At 40.2% G+C, this 16,289-nt stretch overlaps 1 protein-coding gene and 1 long non-coding RNA gene across 2 annotated transcripts in view; one reads left to right on the forward strand and one right to left on the reverse strand.

Moving 5' to 3' along the window:
• Nucleotides 1–16,289, forward strand: part of LAMB4 (laminin subunit beta 4) — a 116,868-nt gene that overhangs the window by 81,484 nt on the left and 19,095 nt on the right. Inside the window, exons 21-28 of the mRNA XM_019626046.1 lie at nt 94–251; nt 1,633–1,857; nt 2,709–2,929; nt 5,097–5,193; nt 7,927–8,302; nt 11,159–11,319; nt 13,826–14,031; nt 14,597–14,758. Coding sequence (XP_019481591.1) covers nt 94–251; nt 1,633–1,857; nt 2,709–2,929; nt 5,097–5,193; nt 7,927–8,302; nt 11,159–11,319; nt 13,826–14,031; nt 14,597–14,758 — 1,606 coding nt within the window. The remainder of the gene's footprint in view (nt 1–93; nt 252–1,632; nt 1,858–2,708; nt 2,930–5,096; nt 5,194–7,926; nt 8,303–11,158; nt 11,320–13,825; nt 14,032–14,596; nt 14,759–16,289) is intronic.
• LOC109372665 (uncharacterized) lies at nt 216–11,335 on the reverse strand. Its single transcript, XR_002122082.1, has 3 exons — nt 11,260–11,335; nt 8,739–8,843; nt 216–302 (listed from the first exon to the last, which is right to left on the reverse strand). It is a non-coding gene; the product is annotated as an uncharacterized LOC109372665 (long non-coding RNA).

A 16,289-nucleotide genomic window follows, 5' to 3' on the forward strand; every position in this document is an offset into this window, starting at 1 on the left:
AGACACGCACCATCCTAATGCATAGCAAATTCACACCGGCTAATATGTGAGCTTTTCCTGATAACATTTAGTAAAAAGAAATTGCCTTGACAGATGCATCAATGGTTACTATGGAAATCCTTCTTCGGGACAGTCCTGCAGTCCTTGCCCATGCCCAGAGGTTCCCGGGAGCAATCAGTATTTTGCCCATTCCTGTCATCAGAACCCTTGGAGCTCAGATGTAATCTGTAATTGTCTTCAAGGTTACACAGGTATGTAGTATAGCTCATGATGTTTGTTTTCCTTCTAGTCCACACTGCGATCTGAAAAATAATCACATGGTAATGATTTATCTGCCTCGGCCAAATGAGTGGTGCAGAATAAAAATTAATGATAAAAAGACATAATTTGGTAAATTGCTGCTTTACTGAACCAATAATTTGAATGATTCAAAAACCAATGACAATTTAAAACCCATTCCACTGAGTTACAATTTTTAAATAATGTTCTGGAAAATTAACTGACCAAATGATTTCAAACCAAATTAATTTCTTTAAAATAAAATCATCACATGTTAAGATATATGTGTGATTAAGTAAATGTATATGTGATATATATTACATATACATAAGCAATTAAAAAGTTAAAAAAAATGTAAACTAGTCAAATGCTTTCATTTTATAATTCCAAGCAATCAATTTAACTGGTATGTCACAGATAAAACTAATTTTTTCAGATGCCTGGAAGCACTGATTTGAGCATTGAATAGAGACTGCATAAATCAATTTAGTATCTGTGTCTATTGCTCAATGAAAATTTTTATTTTGCAGAGTTTAAGCATGAGTGTAAATATATAATGCAAACAAGGAAAAAAAACATATGAAATTAGCTTGATTTAATCACACTTAGAAAATATGGTACTTTTTTGTTACCTCTAAGGTTATACATGTCTCTAGTTAATTCTTATCCCTTCCCCTATAGTCCTTTCTCCACGTACACTTCGGCTTGGTGGTTGGTTAGTTTTTAGAACAAAGGCCACGATTGGGCTATGAGAGTATTTCTAAATGGGAGAAACCAAAATGTGGGGACTGAGCCACAAGTCGAGCACCTACACAAGTATAGTTGCCTCGTGGTTGGAAGGGTAAAGAGTATAGGAGAGGTGGGATGGCTTCTCCATACAATGCTTAATAAAAACACCTTCTTGAAGTCCTACATCAAGAAAACTACTCTCACCCATCCTCACTTCTAGACCCACATCTCAGGCTGCTGTTTCACCTCCAGGACTGAGTGAAGGTTGCCTGGAGAGACCAGAGGCTGAGATAAGCTTTGGGTCTTGGGGCACACAAGGGTGACCCTGGTTCTATAAGGATCCAGGGGTCCTGTGCCCACAACTCCAGGTTTTTAAGAAAGATTACAACTTCACAAAAGACTTTTTAGCTCTAAATAATCATCTGATCCTCTGAATGAATCATAAATGTAAATGAATGTTTTACTTTAATTTAGAACACATGTCCTTATTCATCCTCAATGTATGACCTCTCATTATCCCTAGAGGAGCCCAGTTAGTCTCTGTTTACACCAATCTCCATCCCCCCTCACACACACCCACACACACCCCTCTCATCTCATCTCCTTTCCCTCCCCATCTTTCAGGTAATCAGTGTGAAGCATGCTCTGCTGGTTTCTATGGAAATCCAAGAATTTCTGGAGCACCTTGCCGGCCATGTGCCTGCAACCACAACATCGATGTAACTGACCCAGAGTCCTGCAGCCGAGTGACAGGGGAGTGCCTTAAATGTCTACACAACACTCAGGGGTCCAACTGCCAGCTCTGCAAACCAGGTCACTTTGGATCGGCCCTCAATCAGACCTGCAGAAGTAAGCCTACGAGGTCCCCAGGGGAAAACATGGCAGTGGAGTGGCAGCTCATAGATGTGCTGGCAGCTCTCCTATGCTCATTTCAGTTAGGCCAGCAGTGTCAATGCCCACTGGGTGATGGGTGTTGCACTGAACTCATCAGCAGAAATGGGTGCAGTGCCACCTCAAGTATTTCGGCTGCAGCTACAATGTACTCATGGGTGTTAGTAGTTTGCCTTTTGTGATTGTTACCTTCAAAACCTGCCCTAGTGGATTCTGAGCATTGTTTCTCAGAGTATTGTCCAAGGTGCACTGTGCCAGAATCACCTGGGCACAGGGGTGGGATATTAACATGTAGATTCATGGGCTGGACCTTAGACCCATAAAATTGAATCTCTGGGAGGCCCAGGAATCTGCATTGTGACAAGCTAATCAAATGACTTAATTGTATAAATATGAGAATAATTGATGTAGAAGAGGACAAGAGTTTAATTCTATGATAAAGAAAGAGGAGAAATAAACTGCTCATTTTTAGGAATTCACCCAAGTCAATTTAGTAAACCATTTGTTTTCAGATCCTTTACATAAACGTTGCTTTGGTGAATGGCACGAGGGAAAGAGTGAGACTTCCGGTCTTCCTAATTGTAAGCTCTTGAAACATAGTAGGCAGAACCATAAGAAATTGCTGTTTTGGGAGATCAACAACAGTTGAATGGGTTCAACCCATTTTGATTCTTTGATAAATCCTGTATTATTATAGGGTGTCTCATCCTTAAACCCTTTGGGGAAATGATAAATACAGGTCAAAAAAGCTATTTGTAGGGGTTGTTGAATGCCAGCATTATCACTGAATTCACCTTCTATTATCTCAGGTTGCTCCTGTCATCCTTCTGGCGTGAATACTGCTGCGTGTCCCCCTGACCAGGGAGCTTGCCTCTGTGACCCTGACACTGGCACATGCCCTTGTCTGCCCAATGTCACAGGAAGGACCTGTGACCATTGTGCTGATGGATACTGGAACCTGGTCCCCGGCAGAGGATGTCAGCCATGTGACTGTGACCCCCGGACATCACACAGTAGCCACTGTGACCAGGCAAGATACGTTAAAGTTACTAAAGTCATCTTATGTATTTCCTGTCCCTGTCCTCTAATCAGCCATTTCTTCAAGGAGTGCTGCTTCTTTTGTGTGGGAATGGTATTAGAAACTAAGATCTGGGCACCAGAAGACCACGCCTGTTTTACATGCTCCCCTCTACTCCTCACCCTGCAACCACCAACCATGGAAGAAATCGGTAGATCTCCACATGACTGCTTGCCTTCCTAATTCATGAGGAGCTCCTAATGTTCATGATATCACTCTCTGGCACGCTTAGGCCTTTTGGAAAAGATATTTGTACCAGCACTCAACAAAGACCACAGCTGAGTCATGGAGACTAAAGGAAGCCTGTGAAGCTGAAAATCATATGGCATTGGTTTAACCAAAGAGCTCCTTATGACAAGAATATCTGGGGTTGTCTGGTCCATAGGGGATTCCTGAGGGAAGGCTGCTCTTTACAATTAGGAAACACTTTCACGGGAGTACAGAAGACATGTGAACATTGAGATTCTCAGCTGTTTAAACAACTATGATAAATGTCTCTATCTCAGCCAGTAGGTGGTCCCCAGTGCATTCTTACAGACAGATCCAAACGTGCCGTCCAATGTTTTCATCAACAGTTTAGGTGGAGTTGGAGAAACATGCTTATCAGATTTGCTGATATTGCAAAGTTGTAAGCTAATGTGGTAGAGACAGAACAAGAGACAAGATATCCTAATAAGCTGTCTTGCTGTCTGGAAACAAGATGAAATGTTAACAGGATACAGGTAAAGTTTTGCAATTGGGTCTTAAAAATTTGCATAAATACAGGGTGAGAGTAATATCTTGGCACCAGCTCATGTGAAAAACCTCTGAGGATTTTCACTGCGTGCTTCCAGTGAACCAGCACTGTGGCTGGGCTGTCAAAAAGGCAATGCCCATTCAGGCTAGAGTAGGGGGAGGGCCATATCCAGGTTAGGGCAGTTTTTGTCCCATTGTCTTCTGTACTAGCAAGATGGCTCCATGACCAGTGTTGTCATTTCTAAGTACCACATTTCAAACATTATATTGGCAAACTAATATGTATCCAAAGGAAGACAATCAAGATGGTGGAGAGAACCATGCTCTTCTGTGATGAAGTCTTGAAGGAATGAGGGGCGGTCAGCCTTAAGAAGAGAAGCAAATGCAAGTTGAAAATGACAATTTCTAGGTGGGGGGAAAGACTGTGAGAAGAAAGAGGGAGGCTTCCTGTTTTGTGCAACTCATAATACAGGCCTCAGAACAATGGGAACAAGTTACAAAGAGAAGATTCTGTGTCAGTGTAATGAAGCATTGACCAACAATCAAGGACAACCAGCAATATGACAGCCCTCGGGGAAAACGAGCTCCCTGTAACTCTCTGTAACTGAACAGAAGCTACTGGTTAGTCCAAGATGGGTAGAGGCTCAGTAGATCCAGTCACTTTACGAATCCAGCTGTTTATTCACTGGAAGCCTACTGGTAGAGTTGTTGTGTAAGCACATTTGATCAAGTATAACCCAGGACCACTACAATGGTGATTTGCTTCTACATTTTTCTCCTGTTAATTTTCTAACCACCTTGGTTTTTAGAAAAGCTGATCAAGAATCCAGCTGGGAGGGTACAGAAAAGTTCAACACTCTTCCCAAAACATAGTTAATAGCTTTCATTAAATGAGTAAGCCTCAAGGGGAAAAAAAAAAAGTTTTGTTGAACAAAACACTGACCCAATTGGGAGAAACTCCACTGGACATTCCATCATGGAAACATTATTTGCCAAATTAATTGATGAATGTTAGTCCAGGTCTCTGGCCTCTGTGTGTTATGGGAGAACTCTCATAACTGTAGAGGAAAAGAATGTGGCCCGTTTCCCATTATGTGTTTTGTTTTCATTTATATCTGTGTATGTTTCCCAGTTTGGGGCCACCTGTCCTTGAACAGCTGTAAGCAGGCGGTATAGTCAAGAGCCCTAAGCCAAAAAAAAAAACACTTAACTCCTGATCCTTGGTATTGTTGGGGGTGGTTGCTGGCCGTGGGAATCATCCTTCCTCTGACTTTGCACAGCTGTATGTTCTAAATCACTGGAGGGAAAACTGTTCCGTATTAAAATGTATTAATTTGTTAGATCAGAAAGCTTGTCACTTCCTCACCCATGACTGTTCTCACAGCTTACAGGCCAGTGTTCCTGTAAATTAGGCTATGATGGGAAACGCTGCACTGAGTGCAAAGAAAGTTATTATGGTGATCCACTGGGACGATGCATTGGTAAGTATTAGTGATTCTAAAACCCTGCATACAGTCAACCCAGTCCTACCACAGGCATGCTATGAACCAACTGAATTTCCGACTCCTTTATTTGGTAGACAATTCAAAAAATTAATCCCAATTTTGAAAATAATATTTTTAGCCCTATAAAAAGGTTTTTTTTCTCCTGTATTAAAACTTTAGTTATCTAGGTATCTTAAATGTTAGCCTATATTCAACTTTGTAGCCTATATTAACATTCCTCAAAGTCATTAACATGGAGCAGGCCTCTGAGGTCACGACTCGTAGCCAGTTCCCTGCTATTTGGAAGCATATTAACAACAGTTCCTCTGGATTGAGGTACAGGCTGGGAGATGGATCATGGGAGGCCAGCAGGGGGGATGTTTCCTCAACATGGCTCTCTCATAATACTGGGCCTATCACTTATTCACTTATTTATTTTAAATATTCATAAAGTGCCTACTGAATGCTCTAGGTAGAGAACAGATAAGGCAAGGCCCGTAACCTCATGGAGTTCATGTTCTAGTGCCTCTCATGCCATGTCTTAGCTCTCGTTGTAGGATTTAGAGACCTGCGGTCCAGTAGAACTTTCTGCGGAGATGGAAGTGTTCTACACCTGAGCTGACAGTGCAGAAGCCCCTAGCCACATGTAGCTGCTGAGCACTTGCAGTATGTCTTGTGCAAATGGGGGAAAGAATGGTTTACTTTATAATTCATTTAAATTGAAATAGCTCCATGGGGTTAATGGCTACCATATTGGGCAGCACAGACTTAAAATCTAGGTTGGTTCTAGGAGAAGGGATTTTTGAATCTTTTTAACGTCAACTTCCAAAAGAAGTTGATCTAAAGAAATATCAGATGTGATGTGATTATCATCGTGGTCAACCCTACATAGCCACCATACATGCCAACTTTTTCCTCCTTTCCATTCCTTTATAAATGTGCTTTTGTGGCAAAAAAACCAAAAAAGCCTTCATTTTCTTGCCCCATTCAAATGTATAGTCTCAATGGTTTTTCCCAGTCCCACACTTAATCAGTTTTCTGAGTAGAATTTCTACTTTAAAAAGCAGGGAGAAATTTTGGCTCTTGGAAAATCTGTCTTAGCCTCTTTTCCTATGCTCCTTTTATGTTTCAGTAATCTTATTTTATAAAAATGCTTTTGTCTTTTATAGAGAAAATTTTGCAAAAGGTCAAATCAGGCCACTGACCCCACTAAAGCTCCTGGGGAAGCTTCAGCCCCTGGCTGGTGATGTGACATAGTGCTACCCCCAGGGGTTCCTGCTGAAGCCTCTGGACCAAGGCCAGACAGACGATATCTAGTTGAGGAGCCTAGTGTGTTCATCAGGTTTTACACGCATTGGCATTATTTTTACTCAAGCTGTCAAATGCATTTTTAAATCACTTGTTCCTTGCAGTTAGTCCAACGACATAGGCTAGTGATTCCCTGACCTTTCGGAAACTGAAGTAACGTCAGTAGCTCACCCACCTTCCACCCTCAGACTTAATCAAAAACCTATGTAATTAAAATGCATGTAGCATAGTTGTTTTTTTTAATTGAGACAAAATGAATTTAATTTTCTCCCTTTTTAAAATGACTTTTTTTTAGAGCAGTTTTAGGTTCGTAGCAAAATTGAGAGGAAGATAACAGAGATTTCCCATATACCCCCAACCCACACACACACATAACCACCCTCATTATCAACATCCCCAAGAGAGTGGAACGTTTGATACAATTGATGAACCTACATTGATATATTATAATCACCAATGTCCATAATTTACATTATGGTTCACTCTGGTATTATCTATTCTGTGGGTTTGGACAAATGTATAATGACAGGTATCTATCATTATAGTATCATACACAATATTTCCACTGCCCTGAAAGTCCTCCAGGCTCTACCTATTCTACCCCACCACCACCACCCCCACCCTGCAACCACTGATCTTTTTTATTGTCTCCATAGTTTTGTCTTTTCCACAATGCCCTATAGTTGGAATCATATAGTATGTAGGCTTTTCAAATTGGCTTATTTCACTTAGTAATGAGTATTTAAGGTTCTTCCATGTCTTTTCAGGGCTTGAAGCTCATTTCTTTTTAACACCGAATATTTTTATTGTCTAGTTGTATCACAGTTTATTCATCCATTCACCTACTGAAGGATGTCTTGATTACTTTCAGGTTTTGGCAACTATCCGTAAAGGTGCTCTAAACATTCATGTGCAGGTTTTTATACAGACATAAGTTTTCAACTCTTTTTGAGAATGGAATAGTTCTCCTTATATAACAAGGAGACAGCCTGGGTCAGGACACTCAGACTGGGTTTTACTGAGGAGTAGTGAGGTCATGGGAATTCTTAGAAAGTCTGTGACATGCCTGAGTCACCCATGGAGGCAGTAGCAGTGGTCACTAGTGGGCCATTCACCATTCAATTCATGGTCCTCACTGAAATATGTAAAGAACCTACACGTGAACATTTGTAGTCACAGTAAAAAGATGCCTAAGATTTTCCATATAGAAACCATGAACTGATCTGTTAGTGGAATAAAAAGAAGAATGCTGCATTTTAATGACCATTGCACAGATCTCTGAAATTATACTGCTTTAACCCGTCACCTTACAAATGGGTGTTGGGGAGATTCTCAGGGAAGAGGAAAGGTCTTTATTCTTGAGCGAGTCATAAGCAAAAGACCAGGTGACTGACATTCTCTGCTCCTTCTCTTCCTTTTTAGCATGTGACTGCAACAGGGAAGGTACGCAGGAGTCCATCTGCGACCGGGACACGGGCACGTGCAGCTGCCGGCAGGGTGTTGGCGGCCAGCGGTGTGACCGCTGTGTGAGAGGTCATGGCCAGGAATTCCCTGCTTGTCTGCGGTGTCACTTGTGCTTTGATCAATGGGACCACACCATTTCTTCCCTCTCCAGAGCAGTGCAAGGGTTAATTAGGCTGGCTGCTGACATGGAAGATAAAAGGGGGACCCTAACTGTCTGTGAGGCTGACTTCAAAGGCCTCAGAGAGAACATGTCTGAAATAGAAAGGATTTTGAAACATCCTGTTTTCTCATCTGGTGAATTCTTAAAAGTCAAGGATTATCACGACTCTGTTCGGTAAGATTTGTGCTCAAGCAATAGATAAGACAGTCAAATTCCTGATTTATCTTCACTTCCGCTGAGCTTCAACAGCCTTCAATTTAGAAATATAGGTTGATATTAGGGAAATGATCATTGTTTAGCTAATAACCAGGCTGGCAATTGTTTGCCTGTCTGTTTCTTATCTTGTTAGAATTACATGTGATTTTCCCGGATGCCATTGATTATAACAAAACACTAGTCATTAAGAGGTATATTGGGAAGCCCAAACCCAGCAGAGCTGAAAGACACAAAATTGGAAGGAAGATAGTGTCTAATACAAATATTTTTAAACCATGCACTCAGGGAAATTTGCTATTTTCCAAAATTCTTCAGTGTTTAGAAGTCCATAGCTTAATGTGAAGTCTTAAAATGAGCATAATTGTTTTGAAATGCAGCATCATTTTTATTATACCTTGTTGAATTCTTTCTTCACTTATCAAACATTGCTAGAGAGTATGTTGGTTGTTCAGGACCAGGAATCAGCCAACCAAAGCCCACGTGAAGTCCAGCACAGCACCTGTTTTTGTAAAAAGTTTCATTGGATCACAGTCACACCCCTTTATGTACGTATCTTCTGTGGCTGTGGCTGCTTTCCCTCTACCCCAGAAGCATTCAGGTGACAGAGCCACTGTGGCTCCTGGGGCCTAAAACATTTACTACCTGGCCCTTTACAGAAAAAGCTTGCCAAACTGCTCTGGACAAAACTAAGATGAGTTGAGTATAGTTTCCACCCATCTAGGAGCACAGAATATACTAAGAAGCCAAAAACATTGTGGTTCTGTAGCAAATATCTGCCCCTCCCCCATAAAGTTCCAGGATTAAGGAATAGTTGAAGCTGCAGAGCTTTATGTTGTACAAAACACACGTATAAATATAAGGACATTTATTATCAATAGGCAAAAATCCCAGAGGTATACGGTAATCACTTAAAAGTTACACAAAGAAGATATAATCCACCTGGATAGTTCAGAGGACGGACCACCTGCACCATAAACACTGCTACAGGGCTCAGGGCGGTGGCATGACCACGTCAGGCTGGCAGGTGACGACAGGCACATCTATACCCTGTTAAAGACCATTGCCCTGCAGGATTTGGGCTCTGTAGTCCCAGATCTCCCCAATTTTCAAGAGACATCCAGGCTTTTATGGAAATATCACCTCTTTAAAACATAATCAGCTAATCCAACAGTGCTTTTCAAAAGCACTGTATATGCCAAAGAAACATGTCTGAGAATGAGTTTTGGCCCATGAACAACTGACTTGCGGTTATTGAAAATGGCAGACAGTTCTACTGAACTGAGAAAGCAGACTGAGCCAATCCACAGCGAACATTCTTGACAAAGAGGCTGCAAAAGCCCTGAACAGAGCCAGAGAAAAGAGAGCAGGGGAGGCAGGACCAGGCCCAGAGGGATGAGGAGACCAGTGGCTACTGGGCCTCTTGAGCCAGAAGCCAAAATGTCTCTCCCTCACGGTCCACCCGCTGAGCTCCGAGTCTGCTTCTCTGGCCACCCAGTCACCACCTCTCCCCCTGAAGCCTTCCCTGACCTCGCACAAAGCCCCGTGTTTCCTGCTCCGTCTTCCCACTTCTTTGTGGCTCATCTGCCATTGTCTCACGGAGGGCTTCCCAAGGCCAGAGGCTGCCTTCTCCGTGCCTGTCTTCGCCAGGCCTGCTGACATAATAAATGTTTGCTGGGTAAATGACCAACCTAAGGGGAGAACCCAGGACATCCCGAGCATCGATTCAGAAGACAAACCAACTTGGTTCGAATCCGGTTACTGCTGCATGGCCTTGGGCAAGTTATTTAACTTCTCCAAGCTTCAGTTTCTTCATTTAAGAGAGGAATAATATCTATTTCATAGGATTCTTGGGAGAATTCCTCAAGTCAAGCCACTTAGCATGGTGTCTGGCATATAGTAAGTGCTTAGAGAGTACCAAGTATAATGATAGTACTTATTATTATTGTTTTATTATTATCAGCCTAAACAATTATAGTCCTGACTGCTGCAGTCTAAAGGAAAACTGTACAGATTACAAGGGAGAGTTAGAGTTAGAAAATGCCAGGAAGCATTCATTAAGGCTTTGCACTTATGCCAAGATAAATAGTCCCATAAGCTTGGATTGTGATTTCCCCCAACTGTGCTCTTCAAGATTTGCACCCATTTTCCCCCTCTTGAGGGACATGCTAGTTATTCATTTGAACCAACTCTGTGTTGAACCCGGCACACGGAAGCAGGACCACAGTGCCACCATCAAAGCGGGAAGGGATGGCGGACGAACACACCAGGGCGTGCTCACCAGCAAGGAAACCTCCTTGGCACTTGTGGAAATTCAAAGTTAAGACCCTGTACAGAACTAACCCTAAAAGGAAACTTACTGGAAGCAGATTTATTCTAAATGAGGAACTGACCTTGACCCTAGGCTGGGTGAGGGGTTTTGTGTTGAAAGCCAAACGTAGATTGACTCTCTACGTTTGACTGATTGGGCTGTGTCCAAATACATGTTTTTGAAAACCCAAAGCGAAGGGAGACAGAAAGAGTACAAATAGTTGAAATTGAAAGATTCAAAAACCTTTATTCTACTAGACCTTGTATGCTGATCGTATTTTAAGTGAGTGTTGAAATAGTCCAGGATGCTGAATTAACAAGAAAGAGATAAGCCATAAGCAGAATTATAAATTGTCAAATGAAAACTGGGAAGGAGGGAGAGAATCCATTGTAACTATGAGGTAATTGCCCTAATAATGAGGACAATTTTTTACATCTTTTTTTTTCCCACCAATCCGTCAAATGTAAGACAAGCTTCACTATATTTACTCTCATTTTTCCCTGTAGGAAACAAATCATGCAGCTAAGCAAGCAACTGAAAACAGTGTATGAATTTCAAGATCAGAAAGAAACAATAGTAAAAATGAGGAAGGAAGCAGACCTCTTACTTGAAAGTCTTCAGGAAGAAATTGATTTGCACTCCACGGCCGCTAATGCAAGCATCATGGGTAAGTGAGAAAACACACTTCAGCTGTCTGTGTCTGGACAAAGGTTGATGAAATCCATGGGCATTCCATTAGTGAGTCATCCCATGCTTGCTGCCGTGGTACTTGAGCACTTCAGAACATGAAAACACACCCAGTGAAGTTATTATTTGTACATGAATATTTCAACTTTTTAAACACTGCAGAACCTAAATAGCATTTGCTCAAAATAATAAATAAAGCTAACAATATCTTATACTAAACAAATACTAAAAACCAAAGTAATCTTCTAGTGCCAAATCATGCATGGGGTCTTGTGAAAGCAGCAACTGAGAAATTCTCACATGGCCAAAAGGAGATGAGAGAGATATGTTTTTATGCCTTCCTGAGTACAAGCCATTCAGTTTCCAGCAACTATAAGTGCAAAGAAATATGAGGCAAAAAAGGATTTTCTTATAAGAACTTTGTAGGGGTTTGGAGGCATGTAACATGCTAGAAGCCCATAATTCATATTGCATAGTGCTTACTAATGAATGGGAGCTGTGCCGAAGCCAGATTAACTTGGAGGAGAAATGGAACTCGGAGGCAAAACTTCGATGAGCCCATCTCCTGATCTCTGATGAGATCCCTGTTACAAATGGACAACTTGTTATTACCAGGAAAGGCAGCCCTGAACTTGTATTCACACTTAACCCATCTAATTGAGAGGTAAAGCCAAAGTAAAGTGAAACCCATCTCAAGGCAAAAGCATTGTTTGTTCTTCCTTGTTCTACGTACATGTTCTTGTTTTTCATCTGATTTTGACCTAAAAGAGAAAAAAATAGATGACAATTATAACCACAAAGGAAGACCTAAATTTAGTGAAATAACTATTGAGGATGCTCAATAAATGCTAAGGAATTTGCTGTGATTCTTAATCTGGATGAAGGTACCCACTGAAAGAACTGAAAATCCATCAGGGGTCACCCAAGCCAGTTGGAGGGAGGGAAAACTGCCCTAATGCTAATCTTCACCAAATTTGCAGTCCAATAGCAGTACTGAGCCTTTTCTCCATGTCTCACACTGTGCTGGGCGGTAGAGATGGGGAGATGGACACAGCAAGCCCTTGCCCTGAAGTTATTCCAGTTTTGTGGGAAGACAGGCCTACAGACAATCCCGAACAATGAGCCGACTAGATTAGAGCATCTTCAAGCTGCTTCGGGAACAGAGCAGCGAGAACGGAGTTCTTCCTGGGTGTATTAAGAAAGGCTTCAGAGGGTAGGTGACAATTGAATTGGGCTTCACAAAATGAAGATAAATTTGCCCAATAAATAAAGGAAGAAAATCATCCCAAGCAATAGAAACATGGTTTGGTTTGGTTTGGTTTCATGATAAGTGAAAATTGTGATATATTAAGGGTATGATAGTGTAAGAATCAGGAAGGTTTAAAAGATCAGGTGTGATTGGCATCTGGATTAGGGTTATGTAGGGACTAAAGAGCAGGACCCTGGGCCTCTGGTTCCTGAAATATGGAGTTATAGTTTAAAACCCCAATATATCATCATTTACATTAAAATATACCATATTATTTTCATTAATTTGTATTTTAATAAAAATATGGAAAATATGGACAAGTGCTTAAAAACACAGGTTCCAGGCTAAAACTACCTGGCTTTAAATCCTGGTTTTACCGCTTATTATCAGCGAGACCTCAGGCAAATAACTTCTTCAGCCGAGCCTGGTTTTCTCACTTGTAAAACGAGGCTGATCATATGAATGCACACCACCCAGTGTTTTGTGAAGATTAAGGAAGAAAATTGGTGGGAAGGTCAGGCATATAGAAAGCATTCAACAAATGTGAGCCATTGTCATCAGCCTCAGCAAGCGAAAGTCCACCAGCAAATCCTGCCCACATTCTGTTTTTATAGACAAAGTTTCATTAGAAGACAACCTCGCCAGTTTATGTATTGTCTGTGGCTGCTTTCACTTAGCAATGGCACAGTTGACGAGTTGTGACAGAGATGCTATGGCCAGCAAACCTAAAACATTTATTATCTGGCCCTTTGCAAAACAAGCTTGTCAGCTCCTGCTCTATATAGTTCGGCAAACTTAGTTGGTTTATCATATTAGGGTTCATAATTAATACAATTAATATATAATTAATACATTTGTGGCAAACACCTTACAGAGTATTTTCATATTATCACATTTAATTCTCACAAATCATTACCGATTCACAGGTAAGCAGACACAATCTAAGAGATTAAAAATTTGCTCAAGGATAAAGCCAGACCATAAAGAGTGAACCAACACTCAAACCCAGGTCTGCAGACTTACGGTAAATCTCAGTGTTCGATTATATCAATATTTATTACACAATGTCTAATCCTTCCCCATTAAGGGCAAACTAAATGAAGAGGGTGTCGAATTTTTTATTGGTCGTTGAGACCAAGACAGTAGTCAAATTGTGGAATGATTATCTTGATAGCTAAGGTATAATTTCATTTGTTTTCACAAAAGTTATCTTAACCTCAATTTGTGTTGCTTGTAGACTCCTCAGAGAACATCAAGAAGTCTTATCAGAGATCATCATCTGCGGAAAAGAAAACTAACGAAACTACTTCCATCATAAATAACTCTGAAAAAACCAGGAATGACTTACTTACCATTTTAGATACACTAACCTCAAAAGAAAGCTTGTCATTGGAAAAGTTAAAGCATATTGAGATACCAGATGTCCAAGCATTGAAGCAAAAGGTAAATATTCATGATGGTGTAGTAAACAATCTGTGGTTTCTCCCTGGTAAACAGGCCTCTTCGATTGTATTTTCCTGTCTTAGATTTTATTAATTTTTAATTTTTAATTTATTTTATAAATGTATGTAGCAAATATGCTCTGTTCTATAATGTATAAATAACAAATATATTTTTTATTTCTTAAGTCAAAGTTTCAGAAAAATCAAAGAATAAAATTGTTGCTTGATTTTATTATTTTATATTATTTACTATTTCCTGCCTCCTTATAAGTAAAAGGTAATTTTTATTTTTAGAAAATGAAATTAACATAAAAATGCTAGACATTTGTCAATTTCCCTCCAAAACTGTTAAGTATAAAAATAACACTGATTGGCACAATTCTGATAACAATAAATTTAGATACTGATTCAGTTACTAGGTCACATCTATGTACTTAAACATAAACAACTACTGAAGAAACACATGTGAATATAGCAGTGCCTTGCCTCAGTGAGCCTGGATGTCACTCGAAACAAATCTGCCAGCAAGTAGCTTTTGAACTAACATAAGTCGTTTCTGTCGTCAGGTGTGTGGAGAACCAGGGGATGTGCCATGTGAGCGCGCATCCCATGGTGGCCCAAGCTGTTGTGACCCCCTAACCTTCTTGGCGAATGCCCTTCAGAGAGCTCAGGAAGCAGAGTCTATGTTTCGTAATTTGAGCAATCATGTTCAAGGGTTAAAGAATCAGGTAAATAATGTCTTCTCTTGCTTTATTTGTAAAGCTAGAGCAATAAAAAAAGCAAATTCTTTGAAATTTCAAAAACTGCCATTTAGCTTCTAAGCAAAAGGATAGATTCTAGATATTAGGTCTTCTTATGCCTGGAAATATAGGATAAAATATAGATATGAATATAAATGTAGATTTAGAAGTAAACATGAATATTGATATTTTTTCTATTTCTATAATAATATTTGTATATACGATGGTGGGACAATTAAGTTTGTGAACTTTCCACTGAGCACGCCTGTGTCTGTGTGTGTGTGTGTGTGTGTGTGTGTGTGTGTGTGTGTGTGTAAATATATTTGTAGGACATAGACTTGTGTGGACATGTTTTTTTTTATATAGCAAACTGCATAGAAATGTGAAGACTCCTAGCCTTGGAGTTTTGAAAACTAAAGATCTCTCAAAGTAAAGAAAAATTTTTCATCAGTTCAAGGGTATATTTGAAATCTACCAAATACACAAAGTTTAATGTTAGAATTTAATTTAATGTTAGAAAATATTTTAATAGGAATATACATTATGCCGTGAACTCCTTCCTATGTTGATAAACATGATAAAGTTGTTTTAATATTTAAGTACCTGATAATTGAATTGCTAATAATTTTAAGTGATTTCATTTACTTTTCTGATCATGTTGATAAATGAATATAATTTTTAATTACCTAGTTTTCTTTAGGTTTTTTTTGTGAATACATTACATTGAAAAGATGAATAGTTTTAGGTTTAAGAGTGATTTAGCAATCTCTTTCTGAATAGGCATCCACTAATCTCCACTGAGATTTCATCTGTGGATACATTGTATACATCTTGAAAGGATGAATACAATTTTAGGTATTCTGTGAGTACATTGTATCATCTTGAGAACAAGATGATGATGTGCTCCATAGCTTGCTGCTTTTTGACAGTATACATAGAGACTTAGATGAAGAAAAAGCTCTTAAAGAGCTGACTTTGTTTTTGTTTTAGCTGAGTCATCCTGCCACCTGTTGGCAGCTCAGCTCGGGCCGGGAATTGAACCGACGACCCTGTTGCTCAGAGCTTGCACTCTTGAGCGAGCTCTTAACCAACTGAGCCACTCCATTGGCCCCTGATTGTTTTTTTTTTTACCAATTTAAGTTAACTATTATATCAGTCAGCATTCTTGTTTGCAAGCAACAGAAGCCAACTCCTGAACAAAAAGGAAATGTATGTGAAGACAGCTCAGAATTGAGAGGAGGAGAGAGGGCCAAGCTTGAGGAAGGGGTGAGAAGCACAGCTGTGCTACATGCGTGGGCACACACGCAGACATGCACATGAACACCCACAAAGAGCAGCAGTTTGCTCTGTGAGCCTGAGCCCCAGCTGGTACTGCATTCCTGCTCCACATGCTCCAGGATCCAGGTCAGGGGCAAGCCTCATTAGCTAAGCTGGAGAGTTTCCCTGTACATGCTAAATGTTGAAAAATTTTATTTACATAGTCATAATTCTGTATTGCTACATAGTTTTTCACTTACAC

Source organism: Hipposideros armiger, unplaced genomic scaffold, assembly GCF_001890085.2.
Source record: "Hipposideros armiger isolate ML-2016 unplaced genomic scaffold, ASM189008v1 scaffold_655, whole genome shotgun sequence".
Lineage (NCBI taxonomy): Eukaryota > Metazoa > Chordata > Mammalia > Chiroptera > Hipposideridae > Hipposideros > Hipposideros armiger.